The sequence below is a fragment of the Pithys albifrons genome, chromosome 5 (assembly GCF_047495875.1).
Source record: "Pithys albifrons albifrons isolate INPA30051 chromosome 5, PitAlb_v1, whole genome shotgun sequence".
Taxonomy (NCBI): domain Eukaryota; kingdom Metazoa; phylum Chordata; class Aves; order Passeriformes; family Thamnophilidae; genus Pithys; species Pithys albifrons.
The window spans coordinates 57,248,414-57,267,911 of record NC_092462.1 but is presented as its reverse complement, the minus strand read 5'-3'; the positions used below and the strand labels follow the sequence as shown (position 1 = coordinate 57,267,911).

At 41.1% G+C, this 19,498-nt stretch overlaps 2 protein-coding genes across 4 annotated transcripts in view; one reads left to right on the top strand and one right to left on the bottom strand.

The window, feature by feature from the left end:
* Positions 1–7,884: 7,884 nt before the first annotated feature.
* Positions 7,885–9,381, top strand: SOD3 (superoxide dismutase 3). Its single transcript, XM_071555214.1, has 2 exons — positions 7,885–8,025; positions 8,459–9,381. Exon 2 carries the CDS (start codon positions 8,475–8,477, stop codon positions 9,198–9,200), a length of 726 nt encoding a protein of 241 aa, XP_071411315.1. The 5' UTR covers positions 7,885–8,025; positions 8,459–8,474; the 3' UTR covers positions 9,201–9,381.
* Positions 9,382–10,073: 692 nt separating this feature from the next.
* CCDC149 (coiled-coil domain containing 149) overlaps positions 10,074–19,498 on the bottom strand; it is a 53,838-nt gene continuing 44,413 nt past the window's right edge. For 2 of the 3 annotated variants that reach the window (XM_071556695.1, XM_071556698.1), the window contains 3 exons: positions 18,573–18,677; positions 13,601–14,173; positions 10,074–12,971 (listed from right to left, as the gene is read on the bottom strand). In XM_071556695.1, the coding sequence (XP_071412796.1) occupies positions 13,602–14,173; positions 18,573–18,677 (677 nt within the window). In that variant the 3' untranslated portion in view covers positions 10,074–12,971; position 13,601. The remainder of the gene's footprint in view (positions 12,972–13,600; positions 14,174–18,572; positions 18,678–19,498) is intronic. The other variant, XM_071556696.1, reaches the window with a different exon arrangement.

The window sequence follows — 19,498 nt, the reverse complement described above, 5'->3', positions numbered from 1 at the left end:
TTTTGGGTACCCTGCGATCTCCCATGTGCTTTTATTTTGAGCTTTTATTTTGAACTTCCTCTTTCCCACGGTGGCCCCGCCCCCTCCCTTTGTCAACATCCGGTCCAAGATGGCAGCGCCCATGGACTAGGCCCAAACCAGAGGCCTACCGGCCTATCGCCAAACAATCCATTTAATTCTTCGTTTAAAGATACGCATAACACCACGGATCTGTCAGTAGTTTGTCATCAACCGTTTCGCCTTTCTCGTATGCAACGTGCTGCCGCAGAAGCTAAAGATCTTAGTGATCTGCAAGCAGTGCAAGCTTTTCCAGTATTTTATGACCGTGCCGATAACCCACAATGGGAGCCTTTACCGATTCCTCTAATTAAAGATGCAAAAAAGGCAGTGACAGAGTACGGCCTGTCTTCTGCATATGCTCTGGGTGTTATTGGTGCTCTTTTACAAGCCTTTACATTTACACCAAATGACTTGAAGGACTTGGCCAGGACACTTTTAAATAATATGGAGATAACCATGTTTTTAGATACATGGCATGCCAATGTCCGCAAATATGCTCACGAAACAGCAGGTAGCACAAACAGAACAGTTCCGGATACAATCGAAATGCTTTTTGGGATTGGAAAATGGGCGTTTAATGCTGAACAAGTAAAAATAGATCCACAGGACTTGCTCACCCATGGACCGGGAGTACGTGGATTACCGGAGATATTGTTACCAACGTAGATTGTCTCTATCAAAACACCAAAAAAGCCATCATGCAAAAGAGAAGGACAATGATCTTGCTTAAATCCTGTTTGGAATGCACAAGTCTTCTGTTGAGAATTTTTTTCTTTATATGTTCATATTGTAACTGTCTTCTAATTATGTTTTGCAGATCTCTGAACAACATAATCATTTACAAGGGCCATAAATGGGTGTACTAGGAATGCATTTAGGTCTGTGAGTGTGATTGCTTGAATGTGGTGGCCACCAGTGTGAATGAGATAGTTAGGGTGAAGTATAGATGTATCCCTACACTTATATTCATCATCCCTGTGTGAATGTTATGGTTTTCCTAGAAGTGCTCTCTGATGCCCACTTGCATTTCACTGAACTTTACCCATCTAAATTCAATTAGTAATTCTACATTTTCTTTATTATCAACACTTCTTGAACATAATTTACCGTTGCCTAAATCAAGTATTTATATCTCATTTTAATTGTACTAACATTTACTTTACATGCATTTGACTTCTTTTTATTGACAACCTTTTGGTTGGAGTAAAGATTTAATGAAATAAAGTGTTAGCAGGTCAGAAGACGGTCTGTGAAAGGGTAGAAGAACGGTTGTTTGTGTAGGGAAGATAAGGATGGCCAGTGCAAGTATAGGTTGGAGAGAGGAGCAGGAGAAAGAATCTGAGAGGTAGAAAAAGAAAGGAGAAAAAAAGAAAAAGAAGGGATATAGGTTTGATGAAAATGTTAATGATAAGAAGTGTTAAAAGGTTGTGAAGAGAAGAACATATCTGAAGAGTTACAGCTATCATTCGAGTTTCATTTACATGTATTGCCTTTTATCGGGAATTTAAGTTGGAATCTGCAGTGTTTCTTTACATATCGTTAATTTTTTTAATGTATAAGTTAATGCCTCATGTAATTTTATTTAAAACTGATTACTTTTTCAAGCCTATAATGATTTGTAAACCCAGTTTCTGCCCCAGTTTATTCCAGTTAAGGACATTGCTTAATCGTTGCTGTATTTTTTCTTGTATGTTTAAGTCTTTTCAAAGTTTTAAAGCTTTTCAAGCTCCTCGTGCCTACCCGGCATTAAAAGATAAAAAAGGAGGAGATGTCGGAGGAGACCCAGGGTTTATACAGTGGCAAAAATACTACAAGAGATGGATAGACGAGGACACCGAAGTCCAGGAACCCGGCTCCCCAAATATGGAAGCTCTGCGAGAGATTTATAAGGACTCTAATGTTCACACCCTATATTGATGCTTCCCCAGCTTGAATGTTATACACCCCAATGTGTCTACCCTGGTTGTTTTTCCCTTGGTAGTTCCTTGTCCGGGTTCCCTCTTCCCACAAAACCCTCCGGGTCGCAGCCCCCTGTCCTGGCCTGACCCGGTCATGGGGGCGGTTGCCGACGGGGCCGCCCATGAGGCGCCGCTGGAGCCCGGGCGGGGGCTGTCCCTGCCTCGGAGTGCCGGAAGCCCTACGGTAGACTTTCCCCACCCATTTCATTCTCCTATTGGTCCTTTTGCCGCTCCTCCCCTCCCTCCTTCCCTTCGTTTGCATGTACCCAATGAACTGTGTTACTCCTCCCCGTCTCCGCCCCTCTTCCCCGCCTACATCCAGGGAATTCCCATGCTCTCCTCAAAAGCCAGCGCGCGGCAATAAACTTGGCTTTTCCTCGTGGACTCCTGGCAAGTGCGGGCGTGTTCCGTTCGGGACGGTCGCCGGGCCGGGGGCGGGAGGAGCCATCCCTCGCTTCTAAGGGGCCTGATCCTAGGGAGCCCTGCTTGTCGCTTTCCTAGCCTGGCTCCTGGAAGCGGAAACCTCTCCACCGTATCGGTGGGCTATTTTTAATCCGCTGAAAGTGGGTACAACCAAAACAGTGGGTCTAATCTGCAGTAAAAGCCAGCCTAGAGAGCTGGAAAACCTGTAAGAGAAAGGATAACCAAGCCATGGGTGATAGCAGATTTTTCAGCAATGATGTGTTTGAAAGGATAGACAGACTTAAGTCTTGACTTAAACCAGTATGGTTTTGGTGCAGTGTCTCTAAATCCCTTTCAGACCATAGCACAGATACCAGACAAAGGGTGATGAAAGGATGGACACAGCACCACTTTCCTAGCATTCTTTAAAACAACATATACTGCTTTGCACAGTTTGTTTCCTCCTACACTTCAACGGCACTGGGTATCCATGATAATCCATAGGCTGTTGTTGAAATAAAGCAAAGCATATCTGTATTGCAATAGGTAAGACAAAAGGGTTTAAACTCTCCTAATTTGAAATACTGTCTGCCGTTTAAGTGAAACTGGACCAATCCTTTACATATAAACCTAATAGAAGTGGAACTGAAATTGGTGAAGAAGGACTAGGCCAGTTTGGGACTCTTGAACATTTTGCCTGTAGAAGTATCAGTAATTTCTCCTTTCCAGCCCGTGTCTATCCCTGCTTCTTGCAGTGGGTCTTGCCTGCCTCCTCTCAGCTTGCTGACATGCTCCTGAGGACTGGGATGAGCCTGGGCCGGGACTGGACTTGTTTCTGTAGAAAGGGGTCAAGTTTCCCCTATATGGTCCTGGAGAGTCCTGTTGCCTCCTTGAGTGGGAGGTTTCAAGTCCACCACTCCCAAGAAGCAGCTGGCAACTGTCAGACCCACAAAGCCACCTCCCTCTCTGGCAGGGACAACACAAGTGTGGCAGCACACACAAGCAGAGGGCAGGACTCAGCCTGTTATAAAGGGTTGTGTCTTTTTAGTACACTAAGGATAGAAATACCTGAAAATCATGCTCAGTTCATCTATGATGATCATTAGACTTCTGGGATAGCTGGTACTAAGTGTCATAAAACGAGAAATGAATTACATTTAGTTATTTGTAGGTAACCACTGCTCACACATCTGACCTACTGGTCCAGCTTTCCTGCAGCTCCTGAGCTGCAACCCAAAGCTATGCTCAGAGTTCAAGTTGTGCAAATATGCACGATGTGTGGAATGTGCACTCTGAAGTTAAAAAAACCCCCAAGATATTTCCATTTATGGCCATTGGGCACTGAACTTGAGGAAAGTCTTGTGTTTCTATTTATTGTCTCCTCTCAAACAGCAAACCCCTCATCAGATTAATGTTATGCAGTAGAAAGGATAAACATTTTAAAAAGGATCAGGGAACAAATGCAAACACAAATAATAACCTAAATTATCTAATAGCTGGGTTCCATCCCTACTTTTTACATTACATATTTATATTTTATATTCATATGTGAAGATGAAATTCTGTTACATTGGGTTGACAGACTTAGAATAAGCTTCTGAATGCAGCTTTTTCTAAAAGCTTACTTACAGATCATCTTTCCCTCACTTTCATAAACTGATTTCTTTGCAAGCAATTGAAGAGGGAGAATTTCAAGAATTTTTCAAATTGGCTGATGCAGAGTAGTTTGACAGTTGCATAGCTTCTATTTTCAAGAGAAATTATTCCCCAGAGACAACAGTCTTTTCCTTTTTGTATATTAATTTAACCTAATTTTTTTTATGGGTAATGCCCTGAAAAGTTGGAAATGCTTATAGCTTTTTTTTCAAGAATGTTATAAATGAATGCTTATCTCAGTCACTAGATATCTTTATTTCTTTAAATAGAAATACCAAGTCAAGGAACAGGAATAAACAAGAAGAGTAAGCTAAGACAGCAGCAGAATTTCCATTTGCTACAGCAAAATTTTTCATTTTCTTTTCTTTTTTTCTCCATATAGCAATTGCAAACAAGTTCCTCCACCGTGCTTTCTGCAAGATGTGGTGCTGCTCACAGTCCAGCAAGCCCTGTGCTCACCACGCAGCTAAAAGGCTAAAACTGCCCAGCCCAGGATGGAGCTCCAGGAGATGTTAACAGGCTGTGCTGGACAACACAACAGGCAGTAACAGCCAAAGCCATTGCACCCTCACAGACACCCCGAGGGCACTGCTGCTTTCTACATCCTGCCCAGCTTGGCAGCACTGCTCATAGCACTGCAGATGGAAACCAACCCTGAAGGCTCTGCCCACAGACCCTCAGGCAGGCACCAGGGTGTTTCCGACATCACACAGGGCTCGTGCACAGAGCATGGACAATGCTGCAACAAACTCAATGCACGCAACTTTTGGTGTCCTGCAACCTTCAGCTACACACACCAACAAAAACTGGATGCTCCTGCTGCTGCCTGAGGACCCACCAGCATAACTGCTTCCCGTGACTCAGAAATGGCAGGAAGTGCCCAGAACCAAAGAACAGATCAGGTACCCAAAGGTCTTGACTCTGTTTTTCTTAGGCTACAAATGACCCCTTTCTTCCAGCTGCTCCAGCCTCAGCCATAGGTGAAGAAAAGCAGTCAGCTCCATCACCCACTCCTGAAGACATAAAAGCTTCCTACTCTGGGTGCTGTTTTTACGGAGACTCATTCTGTCAAAAAACCCCTGGGATCAGATCCAAGAGCTAGAGACATGAAAAAGGCTATGGCTTGCTATAAAAGGATGCTCTCCTACACAGTGCTTTCTACATCATGTTTAACTGTGCTGGACAAAACAAATGACGTCAAGTAAACAACAGGGTAATGCAACAGGACAATGTCACCACAAAACAAAACCTACCAACCATCTGACCTTGAAGGTCATAGCATGGAAAGAGAGCTTGTGAGCAAAGTCTGGTACAAACCCCACTGTAAAGCCAATGAGTAAAGCTAAATTTTTCCTAGGTGGTTTAGAAAGCCTTGCAGAGGTTGTTTTGATGACCCTGTCTTGTATAGCCCAGGAAACTTCGGAACATTGCTTGAAACTCAGGATACAAACGATCCAGCAGAACTGGAACAAAAGCAGAGGTTATTTTTTAAGCAGTGATTGTAACGTAAGTGCATGGTCAAGTCACTGTGGCCTTTTTCCTAGTAACTCCTGTCTGCTCTAAAGGCTGTTAAGCCCATTATTTGTACCTCTTTGTAACAAGAAAACTAAAACATAGGCAGTGGGTAACAACAGACTTTAATGATGCATCTGGTTAGGACTTAGTGACCATCTTTCAGACCCAGACTGAACGCCAAATCACCCCGGCAATTGCATTTCTTGTTGTTATCAGCCCTTTTCCTTTTAAAAATATATCTCCCTGACAGCAGCCCACAGCTACTATTTCCTTTTCATTCTCTGAAGTGCAGAGCACTCCAAATACATCATTTAGCTTTGCTGCAGTCCTTTCCCTTTCTGTCCCTTTGATCATCTCCTTTACACCTTCTGCATTTCTGCTTCACTCCCTCATGTGCAGTACATCAAAAAAGAGCTTTGCAGCAAGTGGTTTTCCAGGGACAGAATCCCAGCTGGTGTACAACAGCACAAACACCACTGAAGTCAGCAATATTACTGTATTTAAGGCAGCTAAAATTCTGGCCATAGTTCTTAGTTCAAAATGCCTTATAATTCAACCAAGCTTTACAATTCTCCGCTTGGAGCACTGACTGCTGGCTTGGAAGTTTCCTTGTAGAAGTGCTAAACTCAAATGCAGTTCACTACTATGTGACTTGAGGAGTAAATGATGAACAATGCTCCTTTCTTCCTTCCATTTGTCATGTCTCCTTAAAAATGGTTTATGCTGCTAAGAAATAGCTTTTCTAAAAGTACCTACACTAGATGCTTGTTTCCTGCATTTTACAACTTCAACCCCTTTGCATTTGGCTAGTCTTAGTTGAACATTTTTTGCATCTGTTTATAAAATCTGATTAGAAAACTCTCAAGTGCATTAAACCAAGAAATTTCACAATATTACCATGTTGCAAGTATGGATTTCCCCAGCTCAGAGACTTCCAGTGAATGAACTTGAGGAAAGCTGCAAAAGATGCAGCATTAGGCTTGGGGTGATAGGCAATCCTGGCGCTGCGCCCGAGAGTTCAGCTGCCAGTGAACACTGCATGGTGCCCAGGAGCACAGTAATCTGCACAACTCATAAACACCCTGAAGAAAAGAAATACCAGTTGTTCTATTTTATAGATTAGGAACTGAAGACCAGAGCTAAAGTAACACATTCTATAATCCAGTATTCCAACACCAAGTTAACTCTGTATTTCTACTCCCTGGCTAATGATCCAAGTAGTTGACACTGCTTTAGCTCTGTCATACAGAAAGAAAAAGATATCAGGTGTCTTGTGATGACTAAGTGTCTTGGATCTGATGTAGTATATGATACAGTAAGATTATACATACAATTTTACCATTCCAGAAGCTGACAGTCCCATTCCTTACCCAGGTGGCAGGAGATGTGAACTGGAAAAAAGGATTTTCTAGCAATTTTCTTGTGTTGAGAATTGTCCCACAGTAATAAGAGCACTCTCTTCATTCTACAGAAATCACAGCCTGTTAAATCACTCTTGTGACAGCAGAATCCACATTTCAGCTACAGCAGCGGGAAGTGCTGCAGGCAGGAGGCTGCCCCGAGAGGAGAGCATTTCTCAGTTCATGGGATGATGAAACACTCGTGAACTCTTCGAGCTCCAGCTGGCTTCTGAGCACTGTCTCTGCATCTCAGTCTGATACTGCACTGCTCGGTACTGCTTACTTCTCTCTTAGGAAAGAAATCACTGCTGTTTCCAAAAGAAAAGAAGAAAAAATGCCTCAGAGGAGCAGACACCTTGACAAGCAAAGCAGCAGGCGCTAACTAGCCCTAAAACTTCACAGAGAGGCCTCCTTGACATGTACCTCAATGTCCACAGTTTAAACTCAGGTTTTAAAATTACTAAAAACTTCTGTATACATCCACATAGAACAGTTTATGTTGCTTAAGCACCACTTTCAATTTCGACTAACGAAATAAAAATGCAAACCAGCTCCACGACAACCAGCAAATAAGTGAGCAAACTGCCCAACTGTGCCTTAATAAAGCTCCTTCCTCTTCCCTCCCTGCCTGCCGAAGTTCACTTGTTTTACATAAGCGCATGAAGTCACCAAAGGCAGATTAATTTCAAAGCTTCATGGCCTTTTTCCTTTTTTTTTTTTTGGTTGTTGGTTTTTTGATATGTCGGTGAGGATCGCGAGTCAGACAAACAAACTCAGCAAGAAAGGTTAAATGTTCATCCTGCCCAAACCAAATATGCCTAAAACTTTCTCCCCTCCCTTTCCCCCTCCCTCCCCGCCTCCCTCCCCTCCTCTGGTTCTCCCGGTGACGCCTCCCCTGAGCCAGCGTTACCTAATTTCTACACAAACACGCAGTTCCTATAAGCATCACCTTCAAGCAGTTCTGGCTTTCTGTCTGATCACATCTCGGTTTAAGGGAGCAGAGGTGAAGAGCTACTACTGAGGGGTTCTGAAAGGTAATCAATTTGTTGGATTTTTTACTTTTTGTTTGTGGCTAAGTAGAGGGACCAAGAAAAAACTGGCAAACTGTCCTGCTGGAATTTGCAGGAGGAGAAAGGTTTCAATACAAACTCAGAAATAGATTTAAGAACATTCTGGCTTGCTTGCTTCCTGCAGGGAAACAGAGGCAGTTTCAAAGACTGAGATCTAATGCAAAATAAAATCACTAGTATTTCTTTTAGTCATGGGTGTAAGTTGTATGTGTTTTAAACACACATGCATTCTGATTTAGTTTCAGTTCATCACATTAGACAGATTTGGCAAGCAGAAGTCTACTGGGACCATGTTCCAGCTGTTCCACTCAGTTCCCCACCAGCTGCATGTCTTTCTCTCCAGCCATACTGCTGCAAAACACCCTGAATTCTTTGTACCTTCCTGTACCTTTTGCAGGCTCTAAATTGCCAAGATGCTTCTGATTCTTTCTCTGGTCACTGGGCTCGCCCTATCTGCCTCTGGTGTCCCGACAGACAAAGAAACTGATCCACGCCAAGAGTCACTGCATGAAATACAGAAACAAGTGAATGACCTCTGGCAGAGTTTGCTCTATCCAGTAACACGTGGTAACGAGACTGATGGGATGATTTACGCCACTTGTGAAATGAAGCCCAGCTCCAAAATAGATGCCGACAAGCCACAAGTGACTGGACAAGTCTTATTCAGGCAGTATTACTCATACGGAAGATTGGAAGCCATTTTTTACTTGGATGGGTTTCCACTGGATAACAATCAGTCTAGTAGAGCTATACACATCCATGAACTTGGAGACCTCAGCAATGGCTGTGATTCTACAGGAGGGCATTATAATCCTTTCAGAGTGAATCACCCCCGTCACCCAGGGGATTTTGGCAACTTTCTTCCAAGAGAAGGCAAAATCAGAAAATACAAAACAAATCTCTTCGCCACAATCTTTGGTCCATATTCCATCATGGGCAGATCTGTTGTGATCCATGAGCAGGAAGATGACATGGGCAAGGGCAATAACAAGGCCAGTTTGGAAAATGGAAATGCTGGGAAACGTCTGGCTTGCTGTGTGATTGGGATATGCAACAAGAACTTGTGGGAAGAGAAACTGCCTGAAGTTACAGATAAGAAGAAGAGAGGGCTCAACAAACGTACATGGAACCAGGCTTAAGTGAAGACCAAAACGCCAGCTACAGCCTGGGCAGCACAAAGTAACTCAGGCTGCACTGCTGGCCAGTAAGATATATGTCTAAAGAATTCCCATTTCCATTTGCTTGCTCCTCTATGAAATGTGTATTGCTCTGTAGAGCCTCCTTTCCATAAGCCCATCAATAAAACCAGCATCAACTCAACATTGTGATGTGTTTTCTTGAAGACAAAAGATTCCCTTTTAGGCAGTTTGGGAGTTGAATGCATGTAAATTAGAGTGCTGATGGATGTGGTGGACAGATTAAAGAGCCTGTGCTGTAAGGGGCTCTTAAGGGATTGTAAATTAGATACTGAAAGAAAAAAGTTCCTAAGCAAGAACCCTAACTTTTCTGTAGTTAGTTGCAAACCTGGAAAGCAGAAAGGTCTCTGTGCTTTTAACAGTTTGCTGTGTTGTGTTGCAAGGTCTTGGTGATGGAATTCCCCTAGAAATAAGGGCAAGTACAGATATTTCAGTGCTAAACTTTAGATCCATTATGTCACTTCACTTGTATAAACCTCTAGTTTGTGCCTGTTGGTAACCAAGTTGTATTACAAAAGTTTTAATGATGCTTAGATGATGAAAAATTTAGCAGATTAGAGAGAAATATTATTTTCAAAGCCAAAATGTACTGAGTGTGTTACTTCATATAAAAATGTAGGAAGTAAACCAGTCAGTTTAGGCTGGGAGAAGTGACAGTGAAAAGATTTGTCACATAATTTTCAGACTTAAAACTCTCACTCAGTAAGGCTTTATTTTTTTAATTTACCACAACTTAGTAAGAATACTAAAACACCACGCCATAGCTATCACTCATCTGATACTGAGAAAAGGAACCAAGCAGGTAGAACAACCATATCAGGAAATGTTTTTATTAAAGATGACAAAATGCATTAATATAGTTTAACCACATTGTGCTGTTAATCCAAGCAGCAACAAAAGAGAGGTTTGCAAATAAATTAAACCGCATAATTTAGAAAGCAAAGTACAAAACATAAGCTGGTAAACAAATTGCTATCTTTTAGAAATGTAGCAGACTTTCAACTTAATCTCAGATAAGATTTTAAAATACATTCCTGAGCTCATAGGGATTAAAGAAATTCCACTGTCTTATTATATAAATTCCCATATGCTGAAAAATAATCTCACTTAGAAAAAGAAGCAGCATTCTAAAAGAATGCTTTTTAATATCTCATTTCCACACACTTTAAAAATTCGGTGAACATCATTTTTCCAATAACTACAACATGATACTTTCAAATTAAATCCTACTCACAGATAATGCATGAATTCATTTTTATGTGAGACAACCTCCTTAAAATCAGTTTGTGCAATGTATCTTCCTCATATCCCTGCCACAACAGTCCCTTCTCACTTTGTTTCCCCAAAGCCCAACATCAAAAGCGTTTATATGTCTGGTTGTGATTGTTTCATTTTTAAGTACTAGAAAAAGGGAACACACAGGTCTAAAAAAAACCCAAGGCAAAACAAACAAAATCATTCCCCCCAGACCCAAGGTAGTGTTCATTCCACACCAAAACACTAATTAAATTGACTGGGGAAAAAGAAATCATTGTTCTAATAGCACAACGATATCTATTAAAGCAATATCTGAGGAAGATAATGACAAGAATATTTAATTACATATGACCTAGTGCAGCAATGATGTCTGTCTTTTACAAGTCTCCTGGCTTTGAAGTCTTGTGTTCCTGGGAGAGGGCTAAAAATGTAGCTAAAATACACATTTGCTAGGGCAGGAAGGATTGGGGCACTATTGCAGCAGTGATATTGCACTGAAAATGAGGTTTTCAGAGGTCTAGGTATCTTACTGGAATTCACTGATTGCAAAGATACGAAAATGGCATCTATGAGAGAGAATGGTGTGTGGACAATTACCCAGATGTCCTAATTGTTGGGTTGGTACATCACTATGTCTCACAGAAAAGACATAGTGAAAGGAGACAACAAATGAGGCACTAGAAAGCTGTTGGTCCAGCACTGCCTCTGCCTGCTCAAATTTTTACACAAAGCTCTTCACCAACTAACAGCATTAACTGGCTGTTAAGGGACTGGGAGCAAAATGCTCATTCGCACATCTCAGGGCGAGGAAAGACACAAGACGGGACCAGGAAAAGACCCACAACATTTCTGAGCTCCACTATGGAAAATCTTGATCTTATTTGCTTTCCTCAGTTCTGACTGCATTGATATGTAGCTCTGTGCAGGATAAGACTGTGAAAGATGGAAAACAATACATCTTGAATAAAATGCTACTTCATGTGACATTCAGGCACTAAAAGAAAAAATCCTGTCACATTTTCCTGGAGATTTCAGTTTCTACAGCTATTTCTCTTCTGACTGTCACACAAATGAGTCAACACTGCAGTCAGTTACAATTACTGGGAACAGCCCAACAATCTTTCAAATACTCAAACTCTTCTTGTTTATTTCAGGTAATAAGGAACTTAAATGGTGATCAGAATAATGAAGTAACTTTTTACTGCTTCCTGTCCTTAATACTTAACTATACAGGTAGCTGTTGTTCCCAAGGGCTGCTGCTTCACATCAGTGGAATGCTGCAATGTCCAATTACCTTTAAGGAGGAATTAAACGTATCTGACGAGCACTGTGGGCATGGCTTTATATCCTGCAGACAGACACTGAAGGGTTACACAAATGCACCTGCTAGGGATAACATGAGAACAGAGACATTTTTCACCTTCCCACTATCACTCTTTATATGTAATAATTTACATACAGCCTTTCTTCTACGGAATACAAACTGCTCATGGACTCTCACACCTTGATTATGGCAACACCTGATAGCTCATCTTCCACATACAGAAGAGTTTGTCAGTACTGCTAATATAAACTCTCCTTATTCAGTATCTGGCAAGTGGGCTGTAAAAATTTGCAGCTGGCAGTTATTTGTCAAAGAAGTACTCAATCTGAGAGGGATTTTCCTTTTTATTAGTAGTATTTTATTAAATTTGGTTTGATTCTCTCTGATTGGTTTCAAGTTCTAGGAATGAGAAATGAACATTTACAGACAATTAGGTCCCAAGCCAGCAGAAAAATTGCCTTGATGGCTGCTGGCCCATAGAAGCTCCACAGCTGCTGAGAGCATTCCTTGTGCTACAAACAGGAGAGGAAGGACCTGCCTCCCCTTCTCCAACAGCTGCTAACTTCAATGTTAAGTATTCCCTCGTTGCTGCCTTCCTAGAAGCAGAGTGGCACAGCTCCAGCATCAGGACTGAGCTAGGGAATGACACAGCACCCTCCCTTTTCCCCAGTTATTACAGGATGTTTTCCTATGACTAAGTATCTTCAAGAGAAGAAGTTTAAGAAAGTGGCAACAACACAAATAATCCTTCTACCAAACCATAGACTGGTGAAATGAAGAGGAAAGGAAGAGTTATCCCTAATTCCAAATCATGAGAAAATAAAAAAGACAACACAGATTCCCTTAGAAAGGAGAGCACAGATGGAGTTGGCTGAAATCTACCACCCGTTAACTCAGCTCGAGGGATGTTGCAGCTCCTGTAAGCTGAAGAATGCAATTCCAGTAACTGAGAGCGCCAAGTAGGTGGACAGGGCATCACTGGTTCTCCTCTTGCTGTTTTCCTTGCTTTGGAACAGCAGTGCTGTTTCTCTCAGTAAGAATTCTGGCTTCTCTGATTACATTTCCTTCAGAGCTTCATTAAATTGGGTTCTCAGTATCTGGTGAAATAACTCCTTTCATTTTCATGAGATGAGCTGGAAGAGGGAAGAAAAAATTTTGTACAGTTGACAAAACATAAAAGTGTAAAGGTTTGTAATGGGAGAACTATACACATGCAGGGATGGTTTTCAGGAACTTCCTGTAAGGGAATAGTGATCTTATCCTAAGGATGTTCTTACAGTTACTATATGTAAAGAGAAATGGAATATAGTCTGAGAAAGAAGCAAAACCTTGCAGTCTTAAGATGCTTCTCAATTTATTATTCCAAATTTGTCACCCTTGAGAGAGACTTTCAACCATTAAAATACAGTCAGTCTAGCACTAGGACCATACATGTTACAGGAGCCTAGTGATAACATGATAAATCATTAGCATTGGCCACTTTGCTACACTACTGTAAATTACATTAATCTATGTAGAAACTTCAAATCATTACAAAAAACCAACATGACTAAACCTCATCTCTAATTCTTTCCCTTAGGTAATTTACAGTTTTGCCACACTACAAATAAAACTAACAGAAAGACATCTTTTTTAAACAAATATTAACAGTTCAATGTAAAATAATCAACCTTACGGCACACAGTTTCACTGATCATATTTGCAACAGCACAGACACTGCAAAAGGATTACAGTGAGATGCCCCAGGGCCTAGATTTCATACCTCAAGCCAAACTGTTATCCAAATAGTCACAGTTTTCAGCGGCATCAGATGGTTTCTTGTTTTCAGATTCAGAGAGCTCCTCAAAGCTGTTATTTGTGTCTGCAGTTGTTACACTGAGCCCTCCATGCCTTCCAGGCTCTTCAGTATGCACCACATCCATGGAGCTGCTATTTTGATCCCCTCTTTCATTTGGAATTTCACAGTTGCTCTCTGAGGTTTCATCATTGTCTTTCAGGGCCTCAGTTTCACCTGCTTGTTCATTTTCAGAGTTGGAGGGGTCAGATGGGTCAGGGCTGTAAAGTGGGAACTCTCCCTCCGATGAACCATTAAGCTCTGCTGCAACTACCATGTCCTGCTCCCCTGCAGAAGAGTCTGCTCTTTTCTCTTCCAGTTCTGCAACTGTCAGTTTAATGATCTGACTTCCAAGCTTGTTTATTTCTTTCTCAGAAGATAGCTGAGGTAATGAAGGATAAAAATGTTTATTTTTGTTTCTATTATTTAAGTTTGTTCCCTCTGGAGCCGGAGAATCACTTGGAACAGCACAAGTTTCATCACATTCTCCCTTCTGTTCTGCTGAAAGAGAAATGGAACAGTGAAATGCTCAAGTCAGTTGCAGGTGGTTTTTTATATGTCTGATCTTAAGACCATCACCACCTGTGCCAGACCACAGAGATGTTTACGTAAGTAAGGAATTTTTAAGAGTGCTTCCCTACCCCTCCCAGGCCCATTTCTTAGATGATAAACAATCAGCATAAGTTTCTTGGTGGATGTGGCCCTGCTTTGGAGCCTGTCTTTTCCCAACACCAACAACTCTAAGAGTTAGCCAATACCATATTGTAGAACAGCAGGGTCAGGCAAACTTTTTCAAAAGAATATCAACTCCAGGGAAGGCACATAGCTACAGAAATTTTGACACAGTTTACCATTACTCCCCACATCATTACCACTTTCAGGGGGTTAACACAAGCTCCATTTATTTGGAGCTTTTTGCAGGCTTTCATCCAATAATGAAGTTTTGCTATTGGTCCTGCAATGTTACTCCTAACATAAAAGATTGTTTTGATTAGGGTAACAGCATAAAACAAAGCAGCAGTGAAGAATTTTAAATATACTGTTATAATAAAAGGCTGAGCGAAGTGTCAGAATAAACAGCAATGTGTAAACAAACAGCTTTGTGAAAGAGAAAGAATTTGCCCTCATATCATTAGATAACAAAGGGCTTCATTGAAAATTAGCTTGCAAAATGAAGTAAGAAAAATTAGGAAATGCCAGAAGTATGCCTGCATTGACAGCTTCAAATGACTGTTGCAATGCAGATGCATCACATTTTAGTATGTAAGCACTGACTGTATTTCTCTCACAGGAATCCTGCCCCATGCAGGGCACAGGACAGCCTGGCTGCAGAGAGGACCAGCCTACTGTCCCTATCAGACCTGCCTCATTTACACTTTGGGAGCTATCCAGTGAGTGATACAAGGGTTGGCATGAAGGGAACAGACACTCTTGCTGCCACTAAGGAAGCTAGGGATGCAATGCTGAAGAGCTGGAATTTAAATCTGTGGAAAAGGCAGGGATAAATTAACTTTCAAAAGGTGATCACCCACTGGATCTAATCCTCATTATCTGAGCAGTCAGCTGTAAACTGGAGCTTGATGTGCAGTGCTGCTCTGCTTGTGCTTTATACCAAACTGCTCAAAAAGAGCCAAATGTGTGTACCTCAAACTGGGCTCAAAACCAGCAGGGACTCTACCCTATTCATCGTGTGCCTCAGTTTCTTTCCTCTTACAGTGCTGCAATTTTCTGATGGTAAATTGTTTCAAAGCACTAAATCACTAGAGAAAAGTTCATAGAAAAACAGTACTGTTGTCTTCAGGAATGCTTGAAATAGCACCCAGGCAATGCAGCAGGGACAATGCATTCAACAACGGAGCAGGAAAAAATCCTGAACAGCTGTTCATTAGCAGCTGTGATGCTCAAGTACAATCTACCCCATGACACTGTGCATCAGATAAAGTGAGATTTGGTGATAAAAGACAGTCTCTAATTCATAGGATTGCACAATGTCATTATGCATTTTCACACAGGAACCACACAGCAATCCTACAGACATCCACCATCCAGCTTAACTGAAACAATGATAACAAGTACAGACTAAAGGAGGCTTTGATGAGACGAGGGTAAGCAGATAGATTGGATAAAAAAAGCCTGCAGAAACCCTCTGATTATCTGCAGATCTAGCTAAAGTAACACTTAATGCACTATAGGAAGTTCTGATGAAGAATGTATATTTGTTCAAAAGCTAAAAATATTTACTGGACCAAATATCAGTGGTGCTATTTAAAAGATCATAACTGACCAGTGTGGCATCAGGCTTCATACTTTGAGATACATAAGAGTTTCATAATTATTCTGAGTATCAACTGTTCTCACTCAACTGATCTTTCAACTAATAGGAAAATTAAAGGGTTTTGTTTTTACTTCAGTAATACTTTAAACCAAGAGCATACTTGCTTGGTAAATGAAGGCAGATAAACACATTCCTATGTTCTTCCCAGCTGCCAAGCTCACCCGGATTTTGGAGGTACATGGTATAGATGAAATATTGCAATATGGACCAAACTCTTAAAGCTCAACAGTAGTCATTCTCTATGCAGGGTTGTACAAAAGGCACCAGTGCATCACTCCCAGATACATGCTGACTAGACAAGAACTGTGTGACTCCAAACACAGGGACATCCTCTACAGCTGAAAACAGACTTTGAAGGGAAGATCACCACCACAAACATCCTTCAGAAAAAGGATCTGGAGGAGCAATAGGTTATTGTTGCTTCACCTACTGCTAGCAGCTATGGCTTTCCCTGCATGGCTGCTAGTATATATGTGCTCATCTATGCACAGAAAAGTTGTACCAGTTTAATTATCGCAGAGGTAAGTTTTGCGTGAGTTCTCACTGCAGGGGCTTAGATATACTGGGACACAGGCAAGGGAAAAACCAAGCTATCTGGGCAGGGAGAGCAGTAATTTCTCAACCTACTCCAGTTTAATGACAGAATTTCTCTGATTGCCCCTGGGTCTTATTACACTCATGGGACAGAGAGGAGGAAAGAAGGTGACCTAGTGGGAGCTGCTTCTTTCTATGATGGCCACAGGTCTAATCCTTGCCTGCCTTTTCCTCTCCAAGGCTGTTTTCTTCTGCTCTTCTCTTCTCCCTCTCTCTCTGCTCCTGCTCTATATCCTTTTGTTTTTCTCATCCACCTTCTATCTTTTCATCACAATTTGCTTTCACTGCCAGCATTCTGATTCCCTGCTCCTGTGCTTTGATCTCTGCTCAGACAGACACAGGTTCCTCCTCACTCAGACTTCTTGTCAATCCCCATGTTTTCCAGACCTCCTATCACTTGAGAATCCTTCTTCTCTGCTCCAGGTTTTGTTCCCTCTGAGTTTGTATTATCTTGAAGGAATGGTGCATACAGAGTTTTACCAGCAGTGGCGGCACAAACCAAGCTCAACAGAATCATTGGTTTGTTTTTAATTGTTTTTAGCAGATGAGATTTGAAAGTGAATCTTCTAGAATGGGTTGGAAACTCCAGCCTTTTTTATCAGGGTGGAAACTTTTTACCCATATTTCAAATTCCTTTCAATTATAGATATACTAAACGCTTGGAATGTTTGAAAAATACCCAAACAAACAACAGACAAAAAAAGCCCACCAAAAACCCACGTGGTTATCAGTATTTAACACAAAAAAATTATTTGGCTGCCATTAAAAAAAAATCAGCTGAAGTAGAAAACACGACATGGAAAGCTTCAGCACAGAGCTAAAGTTTGGCAGCGTTACAAAGCAACAGCAAGAGGGTCTGATGAGATGTGACAGGCAGATCAGACTGCCTGTCTGATCAGCCTGTGATCACAACTGTAACACCGGCCTCACCTAGGACAAATACCTAAAGGAAAGAGCATAATGCCACCAAGTAAATACTTTCAGTAACAGCAGATTTAATTAAAAATCAACAAGTAAGTAGGAAAAAAATAAATATTTATGAGTTCTTATTACTCACCAGAGAACTATTCACTATAGTTGCACTTCTTATTTTTAGCAAAAATATCAGCAGATCAAGATTATAAAAAAGATCAGTCTGGCTGTCAAGTTTTATCAGATGATGACATGGATTATAAAGTCAAAATTAAGCCACAATCTATTTAGTTTCAAGACTAACAAATAAATTCTTTATGATGCTTCATGGTTAGCTGGGAAAGATCTGGGCATACCAAAATGTTATGCCCATTAAAAGCGCTTATCCAAATGCCAATAAACAAGCATAATAATCCATCTCCCATACATTATGAAAAACTAAGGAAAAAAAGAAAAAAAATCAAGGTTATCAGCAAAACACTATCTTCTACTACTGTCAAATAAAGTTAAGCTTGACTTTGGAGGGATGTTAAAGCTTGCTATTGGAGAAGGATTTTTAATGAAACACATGCAAGAGTATAAAAGAAGCAGTCAATTTCTCCAGGAAAATGAGTCGGGTATTTCAATTTACTGGGTGCAATCAGGAAGCCATTCATCTAGGTATCACATAAAATGCAAGAAAGTGCTAAACCAGTTCCACAGACTGCTTCCTACTGTGCATTTTAACTGAGGGAAAAGGCACAGGAATTGGTTAACTGTAAGACAGATGGCATGAATAACTTCTCACTCTCTTAGTATTAAGTCACCTGGATGGAAAATTCTTTGAGGTGTAGGACCTGATCCCTCGTCCTGCGCAATCTATTCACCAGTAATTTCTCAGTCATGTCTTTGCTATTTGTACTGGGACCACCTATCTGTTTTACTTGCGGTTAATTATTCAATCTCTGTGACCACTGAAAATTTGCCTTCTGCTATCCCAGCAGGGGAATGTATTGCATTTTATTTGGAAAGGAATGAGTGCTGGGCTCCCAACATGTTCTTTACATTCCAGGTGCTCACCTCGCACTTCAGTTTTCTGTGGCTTGTCAGTGAATGCCAAGGGCGACCTGGAGCGCTGCACCACAGGCAGGGTTGGATCGCTGAACGTTATTGTGTCCTTCCCACCTGCAGCAATCACAGAGTTAGAACCAACAATTCACTAGCCACATCCATTGTGCAATAATGATATTCAAACATATCCCACCATTTTTAGCAATGTTATGGAAAAGTACAGAATGGCAAAAGCATCTCAAATGATCCTTTTACAGCACGGCAAAAATACTCTGTACTGGAGCCGGAATATGCAAGTCAAATGCAGAAAAGGTGTATGCTCTTACCTGCAGTATTGAGTAAAGGCCAGATTTTGAAAGACCAGGTGCTGTATGCAGCAAATGCTAATAGCAATTAGCATTCAATTACAAATATTAATAATCAGATCATACAAAAAGTTTTGCCAAAAATAATGGATCATTTGCATGCTATTACCAGCAGGTGTTCAGCACTGACTCTTTATTCACTACTACTCTGTGTCATGTGATACAAGCAGGTTCATAATTATGTCGTTTTACACTTCAGACTTACACATTATCCTACAATGCTTCCTAAAAAAATATTAAAAGCTGAGCTTAACTAAGAACTGAGGCAGCAAACAAGTTTATACATTGCTGGGGAACAGGAGGCTTTTAATCTGAAAATTCCAAAACATTTCTGAGCATTTTCACTTTAAACCAAATGGAAAAGGGCAATTTTCCAGCTCTTTTGCAGACAAAATAGTGCAAGAAACTCTTCATCTGAGGACTCTGCTGTAGATGCCTAATCTTTACATATTTTATCAATACAAAGAGCAACACCTGCAGATCCTTTAGGAAGTCCTACACTATTCAGAATGCTCATGCTTTTAGTGATGACACTACCTTAATCCTAGAGGGAAAATAGCAGGAAATGTG